The sequence below is a fragment of the Puntigrus tetrazona genome, chromosome 8 (assembly GCF_018831695.1).
Source record: "Puntigrus tetrazona isolate hp1 chromosome 8, ASM1883169v1, whole genome shotgun sequence".
Taxonomy (NCBI): Eukaryota; Metazoa; Chordata; class Actinopteri; order Cypriniformes; family Cyprinidae; genus Puntigrus; species Puntigrus tetrazona.
In genome coordinates this window covers 5313229-5339350 of record NC_056706.1, presented here as the reverse complement: position 1 = coordinate 5339350, position 26122 = coordinate 5313229, and the positions used below count along the sequence as shown (strand labels likewise).

The 26122-nt window shown below is 37.1% G+C and overlaps 2 protein-coding genes across 2 annotated transcripts; both read right to left on the bottom strand.

The window, feature by feature from the left end:
- Positions 1-1041: 1041 nt before the first annotated feature.
- brpf3b (bromodomain and PHD finger containing, 3b) lies at positions 1042-14190 on the bottom strand. Its single transcript, XM_043247218.1, has 13 exons — positions 13730-14190; positions 10365-11902; positions 8598-8754; positions 8356-8487; positions 7050-7178; positions 5841-6153; positions 5378-5659; positions 4197-4772; positions 3486-3564; positions 3305-3399; positions 3130-3218; positions 2503-2657; positions 1042-2373 (listed from the first exon to the last, which is right to left on the bottom strand). Exons 2-13 carry the CDS (start codon positions 11864-11866, stop codon positions 2190-2192), a joined length of 3693 nt encoding a protein of 1230 aa, XP_043103153.1. The 5' UTR covers positions 11867-11902; positions 13730-14190; the 3' UTR covers positions 1042-2189.
- Positions 14191-15502: 1312 nt separating this feature from the next.
- Positions 15503-25817, bottom strand: mapk13 (mitogen-activated protein kinase 13). Its single transcript, XM_043247580.1, has 12 exons — positions 25426-25817; positions 23246-23375; positions 22787-22845; positions 22459-22564; positions 21241-21270; positions 20368-20415; positions 20165-20279; positions 18079-18150; positions 17747-17826; positions 17400-17478; positions 16326-16499; positions 15503-16240 (listed from the first exon to the last, which is right to left on the bottom strand). Exons 1-12 carry the CDS (start codon positions 25536-25538, stop codon positions 16158-16160), a joined length of 1089 nt encoding a protein of 362 aa, XP_043103515.1. The 5' UTR covers positions 25539-25817; the 3' UTR covers positions 15503-16157.
- Positions 25818-26122: the final 305 nt, after the last annotated feature.

The window sequence follows — 26122 nt, the reverse complement described above, 5'->3', positions numbered from 1 at the left end:
GTTATAATGTTAACAGCGCGATGTTACATATGTCACCACAATGTCTTCGTAACTTCGTCATATCATTTTGTTCAAGAAATGTATTAAAACCAGGTTCGGAGTAATCTGTAATATGTTATTAAACGTTAGAATTGTAGCATGGGTTTAAACATACCTTTAGAAACAAAAACATTTAAATTGCTGACACTGCAACGTGCTATCCAGACATGCCACCATTTTGGAAATGTCATGGCAACAAAAAAAAAATGCAAACGTGACAATGTAATTTGTTGATTTTATTGACCTTTTCAGATAGCCAATAGTGTTTGTGACACCCGCGTCACCGGAAAATGTCAGAAACATTTTTTTTTCTTTAAAAAAAAAAAGTGTAAAATGTTAATATAAAAAGTATACAAACGATTCGCACCTGTTTAATTTTTTACCAGACGCCAGGAAACTCCGGCCCTCCTCAAACTTGCCAGCCAATCGGATCTCTACAAATCCGCGCGTTCAAGGTGATCGACAGAAAGAGTGTTTCTGATTGGTTACTTTTCTAATAAAAAAAGTTTTTTGTGAGTCATGTTTTTTTTGTCGGTTTATGGTAATTCAGTATTTTAGACACACATTTTAAAAGGTAGAGAACTTTCATGATTTCAAAAAAAAAAAAAAAAAAATATATATATATATATATATATATATATATATATATATATATATATATATATATATATATTCTTGAGCACTTATAGTATTTTCTAACGCACACTATTCAATCATTTTATGCTTGTTTTGCAACCAATGATTTTTTTTAAAACAAACTACATTTACATTTCAAATGTACCTAATCAACATGAAAAAATGTCAACAGTGCCACTTTTACTTAGGTCTCAAAATACATTTTCTGTCATTTCTAGCACAAAGGTCCTGCCTAGTACGGTCATATTGCAACCAGAAAAATAGCTTGCAATACATTATTAGAAAATCTAATGATACAATAGAGCTTTAATTACCCCCCAAAACTAATACAGATCTAAAAATCAAGAAACATTAACAGAGCCATAGTAGAGTTTCAATAGAACATTTATTTCCCCGCATGAGAAAATACTGTTGGAGACAGGTTATTTGGTGGGTAGGTAAAATCTGCAGTTTGTACAAGCTTAAAATTTCTTAGAGGTTCCATCTTATAAACAGTGAACAAAAAGCTCCACAACTTTCTACAATAAATACAAGGTTCTGTGCTTGATGGTGAAAAGGGAATAACAGCAAGTGTACAACATGTTATCATCATCGTCATCATCACCATCCCTCAAACATTTCACTTTGAAATCTTAAAAAGAACTAAACCGGGATCTGAAAGCACATGTGAAGTTAGATCTTAAAAGCCTATGCAATAGTTTATCATCTTAAATAAGAGATCTGCTTTCCATCCTGAACCAATATAATTTAATTCCTTTATCTCTTTACGGTCCATAAATAAATTACTTTTTTGTATCAAAAATGAGAATATATATTTAACCACAGACATCCGTGAGGTGGTACATATACACATACATACGGGATCGGGCGCCGTTAATGTACATATATATGAACACACTCACACCATCCGATATCAAAGACAAGCAGGATAAACTATGTAGGAAGTCAGTTCATCTGAAAATCTTTATACACGTATATACACAACCTTCATTTCTTCATTCCTCCAGGCAATTTATTTCACAATAAACAAGAGAGAAAAAAAAAAAAATTAAATTAGATACTATATGATAAAAAAACATACTTATATACAGTGTCTTTACAATATACAAGAAGTGGTTTGTAAAACTTTAAAAAGTAAAAAGCTATCTTAAGAAAATGGCAGTGATTCATTCAAACGTTTATATTCTTTAAGTTCATTCGTTTAAAATTAATCTTTCAGAAGTTAATTGCTCTGAATGTACCTAAACGCTAAAACTCTCGAGTCTACGTGGTTTAGACTCATCCTCACCATAAAGTGACGCCTCATAAAAACTAATTATTGGTAGAAGCCACTGTATTTTCCTGTCCTGAATCTGAAATGACTGAGAGGGTTGTGTCATGATCACATGGATAAACTAAACTGAACTGAATGATCAGGAGTCTAGTACCTGGCGCATTAACCAAATGGCTCTCAGCCCGCCTTAGAAACACCATGTGAGTGGTACGTTAGGACAGATGCAGTTGGACTTTCTGTTCTACATGTAGTTGGAGCCGACGAAACCGTGATCTCCTCGAACTCGGCTCAAGTGCATCATAGCTCTGTCGTAGGCCACCTGCACAGACTTCCGGATACTGGTCTTCTTGCCCTCCATCATACGCAGTTTATCGGCCGTGTCGTCCACGCCAAGAGGGATCACTTTATCTCGTGGCAGCCACTGCCTGCAGAGACAGACGTAAGAACAGAAAACCCTTAAAGCCAGCAGATACTTACGATGGATATTTGAAAGTGCAAAGTCTGGAGGATAAAGCTGAAGGAAAACAAAAGTAAATCCCCAGTGCTGTGCTCACCAGGTGCGTTTGTTGTCGAAGAAGAGAACCAGGAAGAGTTTCTCTCCAGCTTCTTCTTGTCTCTGCTCACCAAGGCGCAGCACGTCAAGCGGAGGCACAGGAATGGGAACTCCATTATGCAGAAGACCCTCCTGAGGCATGTCTGGATCTATGATCTACAAAATAAGAGCGATTCAAAGCATTCATTTAACCTTTGAATGTCAGTGGTTGGTTTTAACACTGTTCGCAGGCTAATTTAAAATTGTCACCAAACTGCAGAGTATGAGTTGAAAGGCAAATTAATTAAATCCTAAAAACTCAGAATTTATTTATTTGACAAAATCACAACTAAATCTAAAAAATAAAAGCAATGAAAAAAAAAATAATATAAAATTGTTTAGTGAGTTGATAAAACAAAAAAAAAAAAAAAAAAATTATATATATATATATATATATATATATATATATATATATATATATATATATATATATATATATATATATATATATATATATATATATATATATATACACACACACCAGAAATGTGTATTAATGTCAGGCCTGTCTCATTATTTTATAAAGATTTTTCAAATTAACATAACATAACAGATACATAAAACGTGAAAGCAGAGCGCCCTCTCTCACCAGAGCAGGGTAGGACGGATATCCTCTGCTTTTGGCCCACACCAAATCCAGAGGTTCAGGTTCAGGTGCATCCCCGTTTGACAGAACATCTGGACAGAACAAGGATTGTAGTATCCACTTATGCACAAAGAAAATTAACAAATATGCTCAAATTTAATAGGGATTAATTTCTTACCAGTCCCAGTGTAGTCAGAGTCTCCGTTAACAGTTTCTAAAAAAGGGACTTTGGACAAAGCAGGTTTCCCTCGGCTCTTTTTAGGGGTTGAGACACTGAAAGCAACAGAAATGATCAGTTAACGGCACATGTGAGTTATGATGCAGAGAGGTTTCAGGCTTTCATTTTTTTTTCCTCTTACAGTTCTCTGAGAGTCGGAGATGAGCTGCATTCTGAGTCAGAGCCGCCATCTTTGTGCTTTCTGAATCCGTTGGTGAGAGCTAAAAAATATATATAGAGAAATGAGTGTTTGAGAAAGGTTCAATAGTAAAAAAAAAAAAAATTACACACACACACACACACACACACACACACACACACACACACACACACACACCAATTAATTAAATCAAACAATTATCCCGCCAAGGTCCCTACCCATTTATGGAAACAGTGATAGAAAGGCAAGTTTGTAATTGTTATGATATCAAACATAAGCATATTTAAATATCGTATTTACATATAAAAACATGCATGGGTAACAGCAGTTATTTTACATGTAAATACATTTAAAAGCTTGATGGTTAACCATTAAGAAATTAAGAAATTAGAACATAAATTAGTTTTTTTTTTTTATATATTTTACAGCTAAACAGGAAAGCTATTATTTTTCCTAAATACTTGTCCAATAGCGATTTTTCTGTTTAATCTCAGCAATAAAAATTGTAGATATTGATATATAATCGCACATTTGCTATACTGCAAACCTGGAGCTTTCACCAAATCATTCGTTTTTAACAAATGCATTTAAAGGAAAATCTGCAATAACATTTTCCCCCAAATGTGCCCTTCATTCATGTACAAGATCATTCAAAATGCATGCAAAGCAGTTTTTTTTTTCTTTTCTTTTTACCAGGCTCTAGACTGAGTCGAGGAGGTGTCATCTCACGCTCTGGACTACAGCTGTGACTTCTTGCTCTTTGTTTGGCCGGGGTTGATATGGGCGGAGGTGTCGAAGGTTTTGGCTGGGCTGTAGTTTCAGTCTTGATGGTGGCGGTGCAGTTGGGTGTGCGTGCAAGGTCTGGGTCAGCGCTGAAGACCTCCTCCCTGCTTCCGTTCTGCACCTGATTGTCTTTCTCTCGCTGGAGTTTTGCTCCATTTTTTGCTTTTTTGAAAAGGACGGACGTCCGCCGGCCGACCCCTCCGGTTGTAGGCCGGGTCGGTGACTCTGTGGAGGAGAGGCCGTTTATCAGTTTGTTCTCGGCCGGGCGATCCTCAGTTTTGGTGCAGCTGTTCACAGGTGCGGTGTCTGAATCGGCCTCTTGGCTCTCGCTGTTGAGTTTGAGGCGCTTAGGTGGGCATGAGGACGTCCTGGGGTCGGATGTCATGGGTCGGAGGGTTGGAGGTTCTTGGTGGGGGTCTGCTGGTGGAGGGGACAAAGCCAGGCCTGTGGGCTCCAGCATGGGTGGAGGGGTTGATTTACAGTCATCTAGATGAAGAACAACCAAGAGATGTTAAAAAAAATATATATATATAAAAAAATAAAAATCTGGAATAAGACTGGCACTGCTGAATGAAACAATGGGCAACTTTTGAATAATTTTGCTGGGGTTGCTAGGGTTTTTTTGAGCAATGATGCTTGGGCACAATGGATAACTAATTTCTATCTGGATAATTTATTTCAGTATTGTGCCCCGTGTCTCACCTGGCTGACTGTTTACTGCAGTGTTTACCAGAGTATCATCAGCCTGAGAAATCTAAAATGCTGCTGAAGGGATTGTTCTTATTCCACTTTACAGTTTCTAACTACATACTTAAGTACACATTAATAAATGTTTATTATAAGTTAGACTTGATGAAAGTAACAACTTGCAAATTTTGAGTAAAGGCCAGTTGAGTAAAAGCACACCACAACAATAACAATAGCTAGGTTTCTATCCAAAGATGCAATTTTAACTTACTGAAGTAGTGTGTGATATTTCTGCATAGGTACTTTCTCCAAAGTATCCAGGTAAAATTACAATGTAAAATTTCTTAATTATTTAAAAAAAAAAAAATAATGCATTGATGAATTGCATATAATCAAAGTCTCACCTTTATCTGACGATGATGATGACAGGTTATGTTCACCATCCATTTCCTTGTCTTCATCCTCCTCCTCGTCTTCCTCTTTGAGGTCTCCATTGAGCATGTGCGAGTTCCGTGACTGCTGTTTATAGCGGATGCTGTTGATTTCTCGCCGGAGCAGGCGTATACGGCGTGTTCGTGCCCCACTTGAGCGCATGGACGTCACCACATCTAATTTATCTAGCAGCTCCCTTAACTGGTTTTCTGTTGTCATGTGCAATCGATTATCAGGGTCTAGCAGCGTGTCGACTAGACACACACACACACACAAAACCATCCATTAGTGACAAAGAACAAAGGATGCCATTGGCATCTTGGAAAAATAACTTAAAAAGGTTAAAGCTAAATGATGTCATGTTACAATAAAAGCCAAGAAATCCCACCCAACTCTAACCATTTAGTGTTATAAGACTTCCTGTTATCTACTCACCATCTTCCAAAGTGCAGCGGTAGTAGTCATTTTTATGTGGCGATTCTGCCAGGTGCATGCCCGTGTCCAGGTCGAAGCCTGTGTTTTGGGCTTGTCTTTGAGCGTGCCTCAGGATAGCTCCCCCTAGGTCCCTCAGGCGTATTGCAGCTTGGTAAAACACAGTGTCTTTAGCATTATAAAGCAGGCAGTTTTTGATCATGAGGTTGAAATCAGCCTCAAGGTCAGTGATGGAGCGATATTTGTGAGCCTCCAATTTGGATTTTATGGTGGAGAAGTCCATGGGGTGCGTGATAAACTCCAGGTAATCTGGGACCTGAGAAACCAAGAGCACAGTTTTTGTCAAACCGAAACTTCAATACGAAGATATTCAAATTTTAATATAACGGCAGATTTGCATTTTATAAAGCTTAAAGAATCAAATCATTATAAAAGCTGAGAAAGAAGACAGAGCTATTATTCTCGCTGTTCTTGTCGCCATGTTCCGGAGATGCTGTGTTTTGCTGTAAAAGTGAATCTACTTTGTGCTTTCAAATAAGGACGTAACTAGAAGTGGTTAAGTTGTATTTACAACACTATCCCAGGACAGTTCAATACAAATATTAGAGTGTGTTCAGTGCATTTATGGAAGACTGATTCCTAAAACCTTCAGAGCAGCCTATGCTTGCTGTGCAGACCATAAAGCGAGGCAATTCTAACCCAGTAAACACAGAACTAAGTCGTGAAAATCCGTAATTATGTCTCCACTGGACGCAAGAAATGCCTCTTTTGTAATGTATTTTATTGTTTTTGTGTCATTGTGCCGTGATATGGCATCACATTATGGTAAGGGGCGTAACTTTCCATCAGATTCTTGAGGTATTCGGCCAATCACAATGCACTGGACAGCTGGCCAATCAGAGCACACCTTGCTTTTTCAGAACGATGAACTTTGTACAAATCGACCTGTTTGAGAAGGCGGGGCTTAGAGAAACAGTTTGTGGAAAATAATGTGTTTTTTGCACCTTAAAATGCATAAACATTGTATTACATCAAATACACAAAATTATGTTCTATTTAGCCATTTAGAATTTATCAGTTGACTCCTTTAAGATTTCTTAATATTACAGTTTATTCTATTTTCTGTCAAATAAAGGCAGTCTTTTTGAACACAGACTTCTTTCGCAATGTTTTGAACAGCAGTGTAAATGAATGCACATAAAATAGACACACCTCTTTCAAGTTGACAGGCTGTGCAAATATTTTTGCAGTATCTTTCTCCTGGAGCTGTTCTAAAGTGGATCGCAGCAGTACCAGGATCGGAGTTAACTGATGCTCAGTCACAGCCTGATGAATCTTTACCTACAGGAGCAACACATGGTTATATAGTGAGACACCTGACAAATTCTTATGTTGCTACAGAAGTCAGATGCTATTTAAAAAAATGTCCATGTCCATGTCCATTAATCCTCATCTGCGAATTTTGAGGTCATCAATATAGACTTTCAAATGTTGTCAAAAGTAAAGTAGAGTAGATTATAACTCATTTTTAAAATCTTTGTCCAATAAAATGTTGCTTTAAATGTGAACATTCCCTCCCCCTAAACTATATTAATATTAAAATGGCAAGTAGCAATAGGTTCAGTTGCACTAATGCTCGCTTTATTTTTTTCCCAACCACCAACTAGCTGCAAAGGAAGTGGGCAGAAACGTATTCACGTTAAAAATGTGTCTTTATCACTTTCATTCATAGTATAAGATGTCACATGTGGTTTTACCCAGCTGAAAAAGCAGCCAAGCCAAATCTCAAGAAATGAGTAAATCCAATTTCACATGCAATATCTGCCAAATCAAGTCATAGCCTGACTCTTTTGCTCGCTTTATGCTGCAGCATAATGGCAACAGCAGGCTTGTGCTGTACTTTCACAATGACAGAATTTCTGCTGCTCAACAGAGCTTCGGCTCTATACAGAAAGAAAAGAAAATTCTGGGTTACCAAATTGAGCATTCTCTTTGATTTCAGCTATGAATTATGAAATGATTATTGAGAGTTAGCAATTGAGAAACAATTTTCAAAACCGATTGAGAACTAGCACAAACTTGATTCTCACAAATTCTTTTTTCACGAGGAGCGACGTTACATTTACATGGTAATTTACAAAAAAACAAATTGTGTTTATTAATTGCTTATTCGTCTGGATTTAATAAGATTTACTGAAAACAAAGTGTGTGTGCTGCTTGCACCAAGCCAGACAGAGCCAAGCCATCTTTTTTTCTTTCAGTTGTTTACTTTAGTGTTTTATGTTGCTTCATAAAAGTCTATATTGCATTGATCTTGTTCATTAATAGTTTAATGGTGCATTTTCAATTCTGCTTGGACAAAAATAGGCTCAGCACATGTGTTTTACGCTGGAAGCTGTAAATATGAGTGCAGAAATAACTACATCCTGCCTAAAGTGTTCGACAGACTTTAAAAACCAAGACTCAGGGTTCAACATAAGAATACACAGTAATCATGGGTAACATTTCAGTTTGTTACCTGCTCTCTCTTTAGTTTCTCTCTCTTGCGAATGAGCTCGATCAGGAGTCGCGCTCGCTCCAGATCGTGATGAAGCTTCTGCCAGTATTTCAGCTCTTCTCTCACAGCATTCAGCTTTTCATCTGGCTCCGCCTACACAGAGTTTTTAACAGTCAATAACATGCACACAATGCATGATACTCCAGTTGTGCATAAGGGGTTTGGCTTATATCTACCAAATTAAAATATGCATAATCACTGACCTGTTCTGCACTCCTCTGACCCTGCAGATGTGAGTGTAAACGACGGATGAGAGGCACTCCGTTGCGTGACTGACGCTTAAGTAACCAATAATTATGAAGTCTCTGCATGAACTGATTCTTCTTCTGTATGATCACATCTTTAGCAATTTTGTTCAATCTGTAATATAATACAAATAATATAATGCAAAATAATTACATAAGCTTATATTTACTATTAAATACTTTATACTATTTAAAATGATTTTTAAAATACACACACACAAACACACATTTATTTAACATATATACATACACTTTTTTTTTATAAATTATAAATATACACTATATATACACACCACACACACAGTACTGTGCAAAAGTTTTAGGCAGGTGTGACAAAATGTGGTTAACAAAGAATGCTTTCAGAAATATAAATAATGAAGTATGATCAACCAAACAAGTGCTTATAATCATCATCAATGTCACACGTAGGTTGAAACCCAGTCATGAACTAATGCAGAAACAACTGTGTAGGAAGCTTAAAACTGGGTGAGAAACAGCCAAACTCAGCTACCAAGGTGAGGTTGTGAAAGACGGTTTCATGCCATGGCAAGATTGAGCACAGCAACACGACACAATGTAGTTATACTGCATCAACCAGGTCTCTCCCAGACAATAATTTCAAAACAGACTGGGGTTTCAAGATGTGCTGTTCAAGCTCTTTTGAAGAAGCACAAAGAAACGTTGAGGATCATAGATGCAGGGGTTGGCCAAGGAAACTTGATGACAGACACATCAAGCTTGTTACTCCTTCGAAATAGGAAGATGTCCAGCAGTGCCATCAGCTCAGAACTGGCAGAAACCGGTGGGACCCAGGCATACCCATCTACTGGAATACACCCCTCTTTATGGAGGTGTTGCAGCCAAAAAGCCATACCTTCAACGTGGGAACATGGCCAAGCGACTCAAGTATGCACGAAAACATAGGACCTGGGGTGCAGAAAAATGGCAGCAGGTGCTCTGGACTGATGAGTCAAAATTTAACATATTTGGCTGTAACATAAGGCAGTTTGTTTGTCTAAGGGCTGGAGAGCGGTACAATAATGAGTGTCTACAGGCAACAGTGAAGCATAGTAGAGGTTCCTTGCATTTCCGCAAATGGAGTTGGAGATTTGGTCAGGATTAATGGTGTTCTCGATGCTGGGAAATACAGGCAGTTACTTATCCATCATGCAATACCATGAGGGAGACATATGATTGGCCCCAAATTTATTCTGCAGCACGACAATGACCACAAACATACAGATAAAGTCATTAAGAACTATCTTCAGCGTAAAGAAGAACGAGTAGTACCGGAAGTGATGGCATGGCCTCCACAGAGCCCTGATCTCAACATCATCGAGTATGTCTGGGATTACATGAAGAGACAGAAAGATGTGAGAAAGCCTACATCCACAGGAGATCTGTGGATAGTTCTCCAAGATGTTTGGAACAAACCTACCAGTTGAGTTCCTTCAAAAACTGTAGAAGTGTACATAGAAGAATTTCTGTTGTTTTGAAGGCAAAGGGTGGTCACACCAAATATTGATTTGATTTAGATTTCTCTTTTGTTAATTTCACTGCATTTCGTTCATTTATGAAAATAAATGTTTAACACTTCCATTTTTGAAAGCATTCTTTGTTTACAGCATTTTTTCACACCTGCCTAAAACATTTGCACAGTACTGCATTTCTTTTTTTATATGCTAAATATTATATAAAATAGTATACACTGTATTATATGAGTACCTGTGATTTGGGATTTCTGGGACGGTGACCAAAGGCGTTGTGACTTTTTTCGACATCTCTTCTTTCTTTCCTTTCTTCTGCTGCTGCTTAGAATCCAGTTTATTGCTTCGTTTCTGCTTCTTAAGCGGTGGCGTTTGCGTGTAGGCACTGCGACCCCTGTTAGCCCGACAGCCCAAAACCCTCCCCCCGGTCTCTTCATCATCCGACCCGTCCTTCGCAGGCGGAGAGTGCGCCTCACAAAAAGCAGTCTTTTTCACCGAAAACGTAGTCCCATTCACAGTATTCTCTCTGACCGGCTCTATTTTCATAAAGAGTCCCGCTCTCTGTGCACAGGTCACATGGAAAGCTGTGTAGCAGTTGGCCTTGTGGCACTGAATGGACGCTCCGCAACCTTTCTGCTTACACAGGTAACATGTTAGCTTCCACCTAGCTGGTGGAATGTTGTCCACGCCCTCGATGGGCTCGAGGAAGACCGTGTTGGCGAAACACACCTCCGGGATCCAAATAGCACAGACCACATGTGCCCACCGCCCATCGCTGGTCTGTTTAAACGCTCCGCCCCGATTCGGGCAAAGCACACAGTCCACGGGGCGAGAAGGTGACTGGAGGCAACAGCGACAGAGCCACTGGCCTTCGGGGATGTAGGGAACGCCGTAGCACTCCTGATGCACAGCCAAGTTGCAGATGTCACAAAACAAGATGACGTTACTGTTGAGACATTCGTCATCGAGGCAGACGCAGCAGAAAGCGTCTTCGTCGATGATGCTCTGAGAGGGCGCTTGGCTTCGCGACTCTAAGAAAGACTCTTTTTCTATTCGATCTATCAGGAGTTCAAAAGTGTCTGCCGAGACTTGCGGATGGCCTTCTGACGCTCTTCTCTCGTTCACCAGCTCCAGCCAGGCCATGTCCTCCTCGTCCATGTCATACTCCGCATCCGTTTCCATCTCTTCCCCAGACTTCTCAATGTAACGGTAGTACGCCGAGGGGCGAAGAGGCGCCTCAACCGGTTCATAAGACTCTTGCTCTCTGAAAGTGGGTTTGGGTAAGGTGCCATGGTGGCTGTTCACACTCGAATGCATCTGAGATTGTCCGTGAGAGTTGGAGCAGTGGTTTTGTGATGAAGACGATGACAACTGCTTCACATCTTTCTTTTTGCCCCTGTGGGCCACCGATCGTCGCGGGGAGCCGACAGCGGTGGTCACCGATGACTGCTCACTGTTTTCTTTGTTGCTGTTGCACTCTGCAATGTCCTGAGCTGTCATCTCATCTTCAGTGATCACCATCAAGGGGTCAAAGATGCTTATCCGATGCAGTCTTCCATCCAGGTCCACCTCCACAATCTTCTGAGCCTGGGCGTACGTTAGGGTTTCTCTGGTTGGTGAAACCTTCAGCCGGTAGGGAGAGAGCGAGCGTGGCTGTGACGCCCCCCTACCTGCTGTACCTGTGTCTGCGGCATCACTTTGGGCCCCGGACAGGCCTCCCCTCCGTCGTGGTTTTCTCATGGGGACTCACACCACGCTGCCCCTTTGTACCTTGACCTGTGTGGACAAAAGAGAAAAAGAACAAGCGTAAGATTCCGAATTGATGTACAAAACACAAAGATACCAATGTGTAACTCTCACTTCACTGTCTTGTCAAATAGTCAAAACTAGGAAGTTTTCACATCACCTATGGTTGAATGAGTCATGTATCTGTAAATACTGTGGACACTCATTTCCTGGAAGTGGCCACTATCTGCATCATGACATGCTGGTGATTTATTTATTATTTTTAATTTTATAAGGCTTTAAACAATACAGCAGTATTTTGTATAAATGTAAGATAAATAAACAAAAAAATAGGCCTCATTATTGGTAAACGCAATATTGATTCATGCTCATCTTTACCCTTTTTTATTTTATTACACCACCTTAATCATTTTACCTTTTTTTTTGCTTTAAAATAGTAAATTAGGATGTCTATTTTAATTATGCTAATATGCTTTAATAAATTTATGTATTATATATATATATATATATATATATATATATATATATATATATATATATATATATATATATATAAAACAATGCAAAAATTTACATAATGCTACATTTACACACTAAAATCAACATTACAAAATTAGTGTGGACAACTGTGAATCTACACAACACTGTTTATATACATATAAAAAGAATAGGCTACTTGCCATGTTATATTATTATCCTTAAATAGAATATTAAAATGATACCCTGCCACCTTTTCACATATTTTATTGTTTGCAGAAATTAAAGAAATGATTTCTTTGTTCAATGAAATGTTGCTTGTTAAATATTGTGAATGATTTCATTTTATGTGCATTATGTTAACATGATTAAAATCAGAAATGAAAAAAAGTTAGATAATAGAATACTGCATAAAATTAAACGAAAAATTCAAATTGCCCAAGCATTCAGCAGAGCACATAAATTAAAATTCCCAAAACAATAATGTTTATGAGTTAGCTCGAACCATCAGTTATCAAACCAAACAAATAACAGTACAAAATCACTAATTAGTACAAATCCATACATTTAAATGTATTGTCATGTAATTGTATCCATTGCTAGTTAAGTTAATTACGAATATTCGATTACACAAACTCATTGGAAGGATTAAGTTCAGGCCGGTCGCCAATTTTACAGTGTTTTTATTTTTGCTGTCCAATGGGCGGGACTTTTGATCTCAAGGCCTCTAGCGGTTCGCCCTCTTACTGTCAACGCTAAAACCATTTTTAAATAGTAATACACGGTCACACCGAAGTAATACACCCGTATCAACTGCCTTAAACACTTCAGGGGGCATATTGCAAAACTTAAACTGGAGTTTTGAGGAATTTGTCACTGAAGTGAGACGACCACCAGAGGCTGAGAAGTTTATCAACCTCTCGTACTTGGACAACCAATCACAGCCTTCTACCCTCTCCGCTTAGCCAATCAGCGGCGAGAAAAAGTATCACACAGGGTATGTTAGGTTGCGCGTCCTCGATTCTAGAACGAAACGTCAGCCATATTTACAGTCCAACAGAACTTCGGATTCAGCTAAGTTTCCCGAGAACCCCCCTAAACAAAAATAAACAATTGCAACACCGTTACCACTTCAAATCATAAAACTGTTGCTCTCATACGGCGTTTATACGATTATGCGTACTGATAAACTCCAAGGCGATCGAAACACCGAGGCTGCTAAAGCTGGCGGGCTAGTTAGCCGCTCTAGCCCGGGTAACCAGCACAGAAACGCCGCGTGCGGTATCCAAACAGCCCGCTGAGCAAGCGACCGTTGACATTGACCTCACAAGTTAAATCGGCGACAAACATAAAATACACGCTAAAAACCAGACTGTTTACCGTATTTTCCGACCACGACTTCCGCGGAGAGGCAGAAGCTTTTTGCGAAGGCTGTTTAAGCTGGTGGCTTGGCCGAAAAGCCGGTAAAAATCCGCCGATAAAATGTCTCCCGTCTCTCAGTCTTCCATAGTTTCCTCCTGCAAACGTCTTCTGCGCGTTCATGAATTTGGATTGGTTTCCAGCATTTTTAATTCTCGTCGACTCTTCAGTTAGATTAGACGGGAGCAGCAAAGCTAGCTGGCTATTTTCAGCTTCGACTACTACAACCGTCGCTGCCTGGGTAGATAGTTAGTAGCTCGCCAGATACAGAGGCAGAGCGAAGCGGAGCTCTCAGTCGAGATAGTAAGAACACGCCCCTTCAGAAAAGCAGGCCATCTACTCTGTCAGCTGTACGACTAATTTAATAAAGCATTACGTTGGTGTTTATTTAACTCGTAACAGGGTCTGGAAGTTTATGCCGCTTTGAAGTGTTTAGATAGCAGTGTGCTTCCCACACAGTTCACGCTATGGTCATGTTCATCACGACCTGTCAGCTGTAACGCACACAGCTCGATTGGTTGGGGAGGTGCAGAGATCAGGCCAGTGAGCGAAGAAGAGGAGCCGCATGTTACTAGATAAACGAAACGCGAGTGTTTCTGTCAACAAATGTGATCAATAACCCGCGTGGTGGACAAACACACAGATTGCACGAGAGACAATTTCTTTTCAAGACATGGGTATATTGGTAGAGTTGAGTAAAGGCATACATGATCACACACAAGAAACAATATACTATACTAATTCCAAAGACAACAATACAATGAGGAAAAATAAGTCGGGTCCTACAAATCTCGCACCAATGTGCTACTCGAACCCTGGCTGGTGCCATTTGTCAGGGACAATCAAGCACTTCCACATCCTGTCACACCTTTCAAAGGATTTAAAAGGTAACAAACACCAGCCTTAAAGTCAACTTGAAATCAGAAACGACCTTGTGTACTTTCTTAATACACATTCATGGTCCTATTGTAAAAAAAAAAATGCATGTTACTTCCAAAAAATGTTATGTTAGTCTCTGTAATCATTCAATTAAATGTAATAATTTTCTCTAACACACCATTTCTAAATCCATCCCATTTTAACCATCTGGCTTCATTTTGCTGTGTAATTTTAACACCCACGTTACAATCCAATTAATTCCCACTTGGATAAATTTCCTGCTAGAAAAACAGGCAATGCCAAAAAAATTAAAAATTTAATCTAGTAGCATACCTTGTGTCACTCCTCAGAAATATGGCAGATTAAAATGGATAGCCATTGCTAGTTTCATGTTGACTTAAAGTAAACATGTCACAATACTAAGGCTTTCTTAAAGTGTTAAACAGAAGTCAGTAACAGTGTCCATTATGTATCCCCAACAATTCATTATAACGTTGTATTTATTCTTATATCTATGGTGTGACAGAAAAATGTGTTTAAAAAACCCCCAAAACTTAACATTAAAGATAAAACTCTCTTGCTATTTGTAACTCTAAGAATGTAAATATATTTATGAAATTTAAAGTTATTTGCATTTTTTTTTTTTTTTTACATTTTTGCTATGTCACACCATAGGGCACAATAAATTTTTTTTTTTGTCAACTACTCTTACAATGTGTTTATGTTTGTGTGTGTGTGTGTGTGTGAGATATATATATATATATATATATATATATATATATATATATATATATATATATATATATATATATATATATATATATATATATATATATATATATATATATATATATATATATATATATATATATATAAAAACACACACACACACACACACACACACACACACACACATATATACATAAAAAAAATATTTACCCCAGACTTTTTACCGGTATACTGAGTGTGTAATACTTCAACTTTCAAATCTGTAACCTTAAAATACATAAAATAGTACAAGGCTGTCCTTTAAAAAAACATTTTCATCTGATAGCACTTAGGGATAGTTTACTGAAAGTCTGTCTGTCATCCTTTACTCACCCTCATACAATCTAAAATAATTTTTTGTAAAAAACAAAAGAAGTGTAGGATTTGGTTTGTTCCCCCTCGAAAAGCTATCGTACGGCTTTAGCTATCATAGACTTTGCATAAGACCAACAAGTTGTCTGAAATGGCACAGGGACAAAATAAATTCTGAATGAATGGTGTGAGGGTGAGCAAATGATAGGGTGCTATGCACGCTAGTGATAAATGTAGGACAGCTACCACTATATTAAAATAAAATGTTCATTCACCAGATGTCCAGATATACCACATATTCCTTACCAAGTTAGCTGTTGTACAAAATACTGCTATTCATATATTTTTGAGTACATAATTCTAAATTGTTCATAGGCGGAAACTAAATCGCATAATTGCAATAAAGTACGCCGATAATGACCCACTAACACTAAGACATTGTGAGTGTGTTTCTTCTCTTCGAGTCTCTTCTTGGAAAAGGAACAAAGCTCCTCACTTCTTTAAATGATAAACCTGTGAAGAAAAGATCACATTGCATTTACACGCACAATATGTGCAAACATAAATTACAGCATAACTGTGTGTATGCGTTTCTCACGTTTCCACTCTTCTAAGGACAATGTGGCATTGTCGTAGCTGTCATCGTAGGGCGTGGGCTGTGGGCAGTCCTCTGGGTCTCTTAGGCCATCAAAATAACTGTGTGCCAATGCACCATCAGCAGTGAGACGAGCATCAGCATCTAACACCAGCATCTTCTCAAGCAGATCTACCGCTGAGGTTAGTTAGTGGCGTTGAGGGATGACACAGTGGGGCAGAAACAGAGCAACATTATTACAAAAGCAAAAACTGATTTATATATATTTATTATGCGAGAATTATTATATTAGCACAGGGCAAGCCGAGTTGGTTTGATAATATTATATAGTTATTTGATCATTTATTAGGAGTAGTTGGGTCTGATTTAGGTTGGCACTTAACTAAAACCATACATTTTTTAATTTTTTTAAATCAAATAAAATAAATCTGAAATAAAGTATATACAAATTAAAAAAAAAACTTAAAGTAAAACTATCTAAAATGAAAATGGATACTAAATTCATAATAAAATAAATTAAAATTAATAAATGTAAGTTAGTACATTAATACATACCATTTTTAAGCATTTTTTAATATTAATATGTTAATTTACAGATTGTTCAGTTTAAAAAATCTGAATGTATTGGAATAAAATAAAAATTTTATTAGCTAATGTTAACTAACTAAACTTGTAATGTCTTACCTGTTCTATAAAAAAAACTGCAGAGTTAACAAAGCTTCAGAAAACTAGTATTGAATGATAATGTCATTAAAATGTTTGGCACGCTTATTAAACTCCAGGTTGCACTACATAACTATTTTAGAAGTAAAGCAATAGTACAGAATGTGTGTGGCAACACCAGGTGACATTCTATCTGACGTTGAAAAAAAATGTAAAACTTACTTAAATTGTTCAGTTGCATTTGCTCAGCATCTTGTCATTTTTGTCAGAAATAATGGCATGTCACATTGACAGGCAGCAACTATGCAGTCAAACTAAATCATAAGTTTTACAATGAAAAAAAAAAAGTCTCTTGCTAAGCAAGAAATGTGACAACATGACAAAGGAGTAATTTTTCATTGGGGTATTACTTACCTTTTTTACTGGCTCTGGGAAACAATGTTGAGAAGTCTTTGCGTGGGTAGTGGGGCAGGGATTTGACATAGCTTTTTGCCTATTTAACAGCAATGAAGACATATTGACATTGATCGAGATCAGGAATGGCAGCTGAGCACAGTAGCTACACCAACCGTCACGCAAAACGTTAATAATTCAAGTTGAAGTTTTTCACCTAAATATTCAAGACCATTTTCTCAATCTTGCTTCACATTGCATTAGCAATTCACTCCGAGTTGCATCAGCGATCAGTCTCAGATTTAATCAAGATTCAGACATATCATGTATTAAAAATACCATCTTTGGTTGCACTGAAAATGTCTTACCTCTAGGCTTTCTAGTTTCTCAATAAATTCTGGACCTGGTGTCCCTGTTACTTTCATTATCTGAATCAACTGGTCCATGTCTGAATGTCAAACGTTAAAGACAATGCGCGTCATATCATTTCCAAGTTATTTCCGTTCTTAACAAGCATGGCAAAAGGGAATAACCGGACACTTGGAGCTAACAGTGAACAGACTGTATATCAGACGTTTGAAATTTAAGCAACAGAATGTAAAAAGGCAAATGTTTCGCTTTCTTGAAATTCAGCCCTCAGAATATATGCATTCAGATTTTTTTTAAAAATAAATTAATTAAAGTGAATGCTGAAGGATACAGTCTTTTCCTTTAAAGAGTGTTTTTCCATTGAACATTTCACCCATGATGCACCCAACAGACCAGATATCCACTATAAAGAAGAAAAAGGAAAACCAAAAAAAACAAACATATTAAAACAATGCTGGCCAATTTGACATACAGTGCATTCATGCAGCAAATCTGAATTAGTAAAGCACATTTGGTCTGTCAGTTGAAGATTGATATCTACATGAAAGAAGGCTTTCTGAGCATTTGTGAAGACATTCAACATTTGAAAGGGAAATTACTGATCCATGCAGTAGGGTTGGGTACCGAACTCGATTCTTAAAGTAAAGCACAGACCGAATTGCATCGGTACTGATTCGCGTGAAATCAATTGATACCAAATTTCGGCACCTGAGCACATCTACTTGCGTCTGTTACACAGAGACAGAGAGAGACCCTGTGACATGTTACCCCCGCAACTCTTTCAAACACAACACACAGGGCAAACCGAAATGTTCTCTACATGCCTACATTTGTATGGTCATACGGCAAAAACTCGGTTCATTAATAAAAACTGAATTTAATCTATAGTGTGGAATGCCACCGAAATTCATCTTTTTTTTTTTTTTTTTTTTTTTTTTTTTTTGGATAAATAAAAAGGAAAGTCTGTCACTTCATCTGAATGAACTACTGTATGTGAATATTAATACGCAAAAGGCGATTTGAATATGGATCCTGCATTTAGCTCTATGTTTATGAATGGCGGAGATTCGGTTTTGTTTACTACACAAACACTGAAGCATACGAGAACTCATACAGTGATTTTCGGCCTCTGCATCTCACTACATTATGGATCTCCAGAGATGCTGTGAGTCACTTCATGAGAATTTTACCATTTCATTTGAGAAATCTAGCATCATATCATATATTGTATGCACGACAGTAACCTGTCAAAATAAAGTACGATTTAATATGTAACAGAAATATATTACTTTTGTAGAGTGTAATTTATGCCTTTACATATTTCATTCACTGTCAATTTGAACCAAACTAACCACGTAATTGTAGAAAAACTTTTAAAGGACTATTTACAAAAATGTTCTACCATTTATATAATGTATTAACAGTAAACCACTGTTTGTTTGGCAAAAAAAATAAAAGGGTGTAATTTTCATTTGATAAAAAAAAAAAAAAAAAAAGTCTTCATTTGATTTGATCAGAAAAAAGAAAACGCATGAATTTTTAGAAAAAAATAAAATAAAATTGTAGGGTCCTAATGTACAAAATGTTTTGGACTTATTTTTTTCACTGAAATAAATGTTTTTGTTATTACACAGAAAGTAAAGTACCTTTCAAGTTTGCCCTGTGTTCTGGTCTTAGGACAACTTTTATGAACGTTTCTGATCCACTTGAAATGCTGACTGCTATAGTTAACAGAGATTTGGTCCCTGTACTAAAGAGCTCAATATAAAGGCAATACCGCAACCAATAAATGCTGAATCTATGTCTGATTTAATATTTAATAATTCACATTTTTAGTAATTTTATATTCATTAAAACTCATAAAAAATGTATTAGTGTTTTCTTATTTATCTCATTTATTGTATGTGTAATTTTCTAGAAACCTAAAGAAAATTTGTAAAGATTTAAATGTGTAGAGTGGTATAGAAATATGTTCATATTGTAGGTATACATTTTCATTTTAGACTTATACCCATGAATTCCAATGATAACATGTTTGAACTGCTCATATAAACCAACAGAGGTGCTATTGGACAGATTATTAAAAAAAAAAAAACTGGAGCATAACAGATGACTAAATCAGTATTACAGCATTTAACATTCTAGATAACGCTAAATTAGGGAACACATATTCTCTAATAACAAAAAGTTTCCCCTTAGTTATGTTATGGATTTAGAATACAGTCCTGCAGAATAAGGCATTGATTTGTGTTTACAAGTACTAATAACAAGCCAATATGCTAGTAATACGCATTCTAATTAGCAAGTAGTTAATAGTGTTAATGTTAATGTATGTATTGGCTAATAAGAGTAACCCTAGCTCTCAGTAACAATTTTAAGAGGCGTGTGTGTGTCTTCATGACTGGCAAACATCTTGCCTGTCTGCGTGTAGTGCATCCAGTTTAGAATGACCTCAGGGGCCCGGTACCACCTCGTCACCACGTAACCCGTCATCTCTGCTTCTGCATGACGCGCCAGGCCAAAATCCAGGATCTGCAGGCGGACCGAACGCAGAGCGTCACTGTCAACTGCAAGAGGTTTACGCTTCTCTCTTTTATGGTGAAAGAATGGTGGCACAAACCTTCAGCTCACAGTCTTGGTTCACAGCCAGGTTTCCTGGTTTGAGGTCCTGCAATACATAAAGGTGTTAATCTTCCTACAAAGACATTGTTTTCGAAGAATTGCGCAAGATCTTAGTGGATTTCTTAGGAAATCTTTATTCTGAACGCAGTTAGCTGTATTTTACATTGAAAGTGAGCCGGGCGGCTTCAAACAGATCCGAGCGTGTACAGGCACTGCCTTACCAAACAGGAAATTACTGGCATTACCTCATAGTGCAATGTGTGATAGGACAGCAGAAAACCTTGAACTTACTCATAATATTAGATTTAGATAAACAATATAGCACATTTCTGAACCTGCAACAATTGAAAAATTGGATAAATAACTTTTTTAGACATTTCAATCTGTGCATCTACCACTTAAAACACACACGCATAAATTTTATAATTTACCTACTTGGAAATTAAAAACATATTTTCATATATAATATACAAAACGTTTTACATGTTGTAATATCCCTCCAGCAATCCATTATATTAAATCTAACTTGATGAGCCACGTCTGAGGCTGTAAACTAGTTCGTATGTGAATAAATATGAATTAGAAATATATTTATTCCTCTTAATCTGAGAGGGATGACTGCTCTCTCATCTTCTCAGATGAGAGGAAGCGTAGTTAATGACTGCTGATAGTCCACCGATCAATACATATTAGCGAATTAGCAGTAAGTAAATGTACTTCATGGAGATAAAAACTCCCCCACGGAGCACACTCGCATCTCCCGGGGAAGAGCTACAAAGATCCCAAGAGAGGCCATGTGTCTTTAATTCAGATCTGTGTGGATATGATAATTATGAGCAGATGCTGTTTATTCATTGCCAGTCTCACTTACTCTGTGAATGATGCCAGCGCCATGAATGTACTGTGGAGTGGAGAGAAACAGAGGGGCAGAGAGGAAGAAAGAAATACCACAAATCAGTATTATGACATTCTTCACAGTGTTATGTTTTAGTATTTGATTACACTAATAGGATTGATGCGAAGATTGTATTACCATTCACACTAGTAATCATCTTAAGCTCAAAGTAAACTTCTGTTTTTAAATGTACGTATTTTTCCCCTCAGTTATTTAGTCACTTTAAATTTGGTTGGATGTTTACCAACTTAAAGTCAACAGGAAACCACATTTACAGCCCAATTTTCTTTGGTAATGTGCTGTATTGGTAACGCTTTACAATAAGATGACTTTTGTTAACATTAACTAACATGAACAAACGATGTTCACACTGCATTAACAAATATTAACCAACACAGCTTGTTAATGAGATAAGATTAATAAAAAATAATAAATAAGATTAATAAATGCTGTATAAGTAATGTTTACTATATACTGAACGTTAACTAATGAAAGTATTGAATGAAGCACTACTGTAAAGTGTTACAGATGCTGTTATAGAAAAAAGAAAATAAAAGAGGCAACGCTTTCTTTATCAGGAACTGGACGGATTATGATTAATTCAGAAGTGGAGCATTTTCATGTAATAAAGTTCACTGATGAATCATGTACAGCAACATGTTCAAACTGTTCAAACATTTGAGGTCCGTAAGAAAGAAAGTCTCTTATGCTCACATTTATTTGATCAAAGACACATAAATATTGTAATTAAAAATAACTTTCTATTAGTATACTTTTATGTATGAAAAACTTGTTTAATATATTAGTAATATGAATTTATTACATATATGGAAACGTTGAATTAAAAAAAAAAAATCAACAACATTGCTTCTTAATATCAGTTTGGTTAATATTTTAATATTTTTAAAATTGAAATCCTTTCTAACATTATAATATATGTCTTCACTGTCAGTTTTTATCAATTTAATGCATCGTTAAAACATGCATTCATTTCTCTCTCAAAATATTACTTCTCACTGACTTTAAACTTTTGAACGGAAGTGTATTAACCGTCAATTTTAGTTCCATGTTCCTGTTCTGACCGGCTGTGTTACATCACACAGCATTTTAATTTTCAGAAAACTGCTGTAAACTTGTTACATCAGGCCTGGTTGGGAAAACGTTGCCTCTTTTTGAGAGTTGTTTTGGTCTGACCTTTAGTCCGCACAGCATTTGATAGACCAGAAACTGGATACGGTCTTCTGTCAGGACGCCCTTGACTTTAGAGAGGTCTGTATACATGTAGGGCATCACCAGGTAGCTGAAACAGAAAGAAACTGCTATTTCTGTCCTTTTTTAACAGGAACATTCAACCAAAAATGAATCCTGTCATTATTTGTTGCCTTGTCATGTCATTTAAAACTCATTTTCTTGCGTTAAAATAAAAAAGACGACTGAGTAAATGAAGACAGAATTCTCATTTTTCTTTTTAAATGTGCCTAACAGAACAAAAACCAATCGAAAGGCTTCATTAAAAACTTACAAGTCTTGGAAGTCATCGAGTCTGGAGGCAGGAGTGAAAACGTCTAGCAAGCCTATTACCTTGGGTTGGACAGCAAAATTGACACAGCAAAAAAAAGAAAAGAAAAGCAAGTGAGTCACAGCCTTTTCAAGATGTTATAATGGTGTTCGATGAAGAGGCTGTCTGAATAAAGCTGCCTCGTTTTCAATGTAATCTATTAAATACTTATATAAGGCGCTTATAGTTTATGACGCAGCAATCAATCATCAGCGTGTCTCCAGGCGCCACAAGTATCCTGTTCTATACTTACACGCGGAGTCCGCCAAGCTAAACATTTGATCCTCACACCATTCTCAATGAAAACAATGCGAGTATGGTGTGATACAAGTCTTTTTGTGCCTTGCAAGCCATTGTCAGTTCTTTTTTCCAGCAGTTTCAATGCAAGCAACAAGATTTCTCCAAGACGTGAAAGTCACTTACGTTTTCATGTTTCATGTGCTTGAGCAGCCTCAGTTCGCGATAGGCTCTCTTCGCGAAGATCTCCGACTGAAAGGGTCGATGCAGTTTCTTGATGGCCACCTTCTCTTTGGATTTATTATTAATGGCCGAGCTGACAAAAGGAGAACAATCACAATCGTCAACGATTTTGCGCTGAGGTTAAAGGTTTAATGACACACTGTAAAAGATTCAGGAACTGATATAGAAACTGCGATATTCAAATAGGAATCTGCACAAGCATGTTAGCTGATGATATGTTGCTCTGCAGCAAAGACTTCTTGTCACAGCATGTGGGTTTCAAAGTCCCCCACTTTCACCGGTGTCTGATCTTAGAGCTGTTGTCAAGGTTTTGCGGCATTAAACCGTGAACAGGAAATGTCAATGCTGCTGGGATATAACATATCGCGACTAAATTTAGCAACGATGTCACTGCAGTAGTGAGAATGCAATGTATACGGTAGCATAAGTATCTAGAATTGAAGTGATAGTTCACCCAAAAATGAATATTGTGTCGTAATTTACTCAAGCAGTTCCAAACCTGTATGAATATCTTTGTCCTGCCAAACTCAAAGGAAGACATTTTGAAACAAAAGTTTGTAACCAGGCTGTTTTGGTCACCATTGACTTCCACAGTAGGAAAAAAAAGGAAGTCAGTGGTTGCAGAATATTCATTTTTGGGTGAATTATTCCTTTAACAAAAAGGTTTTTCCAGAACTATAAAACATCTATTGTTTTGTGCAGTACGTTTGACAACTTGTTTCCACTGAAAGCATGTGATTTCACTTAGTGTGAAAAACAGGCCTCACAGCGTAGAATTTTATTATATCAGTTTTCATTCATCTCATCAGCTCAAAGTCTGAGATCGGACTGCCCCGATATCATATTTATATATAATCAACACCAAACGAGTTTATCAAGTAAGATGAAAATATTTTATAAGTATATTAAAAAAAATACTCAAGCCAGAACGCAATGTGATAACCTGGATTTAGCCACTGCACAACCACCATGATTTCACAAAATGGTCTGTGGCAAAAACATCTGGCATACATATAGTTGCATTTTACTAACTAACTACTACTTATTTTTTTATTTACTCCGGTCAATAATAGTGCAATAGTGATTAGTTTGTCTTTAAACATCCAAAAGTGATTATATACTAGATACTAGCAGTAATTCAGGACATCACTAGTTTCTGATAACAATATTAATATTTTAGCCACTGGGTAAATCTTTTAGTTCAATTAAAGTTGACGCTACTTTAGTCAACATAAACAAAGGAGAAAAAGCATTTATTAATCTTACTTAATGTTAATGTCAACATTTACTAAAACTTTCGTACCTATTAATAGTATTTACTAGACCTCTAAAAATGCATTAACCAACGTTATTTAATATTACGCGTTACCCTATTCCCTATTTATAGAATACATTATGTTTTTGCTAGTAAATATTCATTAGGTAGTAGTAGTACAGTTATTAGCTATTTAGTTATGAGCATCTAAAGAATTAGTATGGAATACCTTCCTGTCAGTGTTGCAATAGTGACTAGTTGCAAACCATAGTACTATTGTACTAACAGAATTAAGTCTAGTCACTATTACTACTAACTGCTGTACACTCTAACTCCTATAAATTGGGCAAATGAAGACAATAGAAAGTTAAGAACTAAACAAAGTATCAAATCAAGTACCGCTTCTTATAGATTCAGACACACAGATAGATAGATAGATAGATAGATAGATAGATAGATAGATAGTAAATTAAATTGGTTAATGAACGTGCTGTGACATTTTAATAAAGTATAATTTCTTAGAGAGAGGGGGAAGGAGAAATTCAAAATGTAGACAACATTCTAAAATAAAAAGGTACTTAAAAATTAAAATGGTTAATAATTGTGCTGAATAAAATGTAAGACAATTCTAGAAAAACTAAAAGCTCAAGTCAAGTAACTTTTCTCACACACACACACAGAGGAATTTAAGTCAATAACATTATATCTAATGTACTAATAATGAAATCCCTTATTTTACTTCTACTAACTGCTGTACTCTCTAGTTAGATGCAACGCATGCTAAAGCGGCTCGCCAGATATTTCTGCTTCTTGTGGCAACCTGTTGAAAGGCAGTTCACGAGCGTCTACCTGCACGTCAGGAACTCACCACACGCTGCCATAAGCTCCCGTTCCGATCTGCTTCAAGCAGACGTACTTGTCTGGAATTTCCCATACCGTGCCGTTGATCTCTTCTCGACTGAATTCCCCCCGTGACTCCATTTAGCGATGAAGGAAAACAGGCAGACAGCTAAACGTTCACCACGCACACAGCGACTCCTACGCGATATTATGCATCCGAGCACCGAAAGGTCACTGCGTAGGAACGATTCTTTTTCACGCCAGGAGAAAAGGGCCGTTTGCGTGGATCCACGTAGCGCGGAACCGACGCTTTAAATCAATCGCCATTGAAAGTTCGAAACGCTCCGCGATCGAACGCGCTGAGATCCGTCTGACGTTGACGTCACGATCCCTCGCACACGCCCACTTTCGAATTCAAACAACCACAGCTTTGATTGACGCACTCCTCACCTCCGTGTAAACACATACGGGACATTCTGCAGCTCGGTTAACGCAACGCGCTTGCTAACTCACTTTGAGTGCGAAAAACGAATCGAAATCGATGCCTTATATAAGCTAGCAAATTATCAAATACATAAATGAATGTTAAAAAATCAGCCCCTGATGATTGATTGGATTTCCTCTGTCAAACGTTCATGACGATCGACTAAAGTAATTGGTAATGACAGCATACAAATACATATAAAATACAAAAAGTTATATTTTTAGGCTTTTATGGGAAAAAA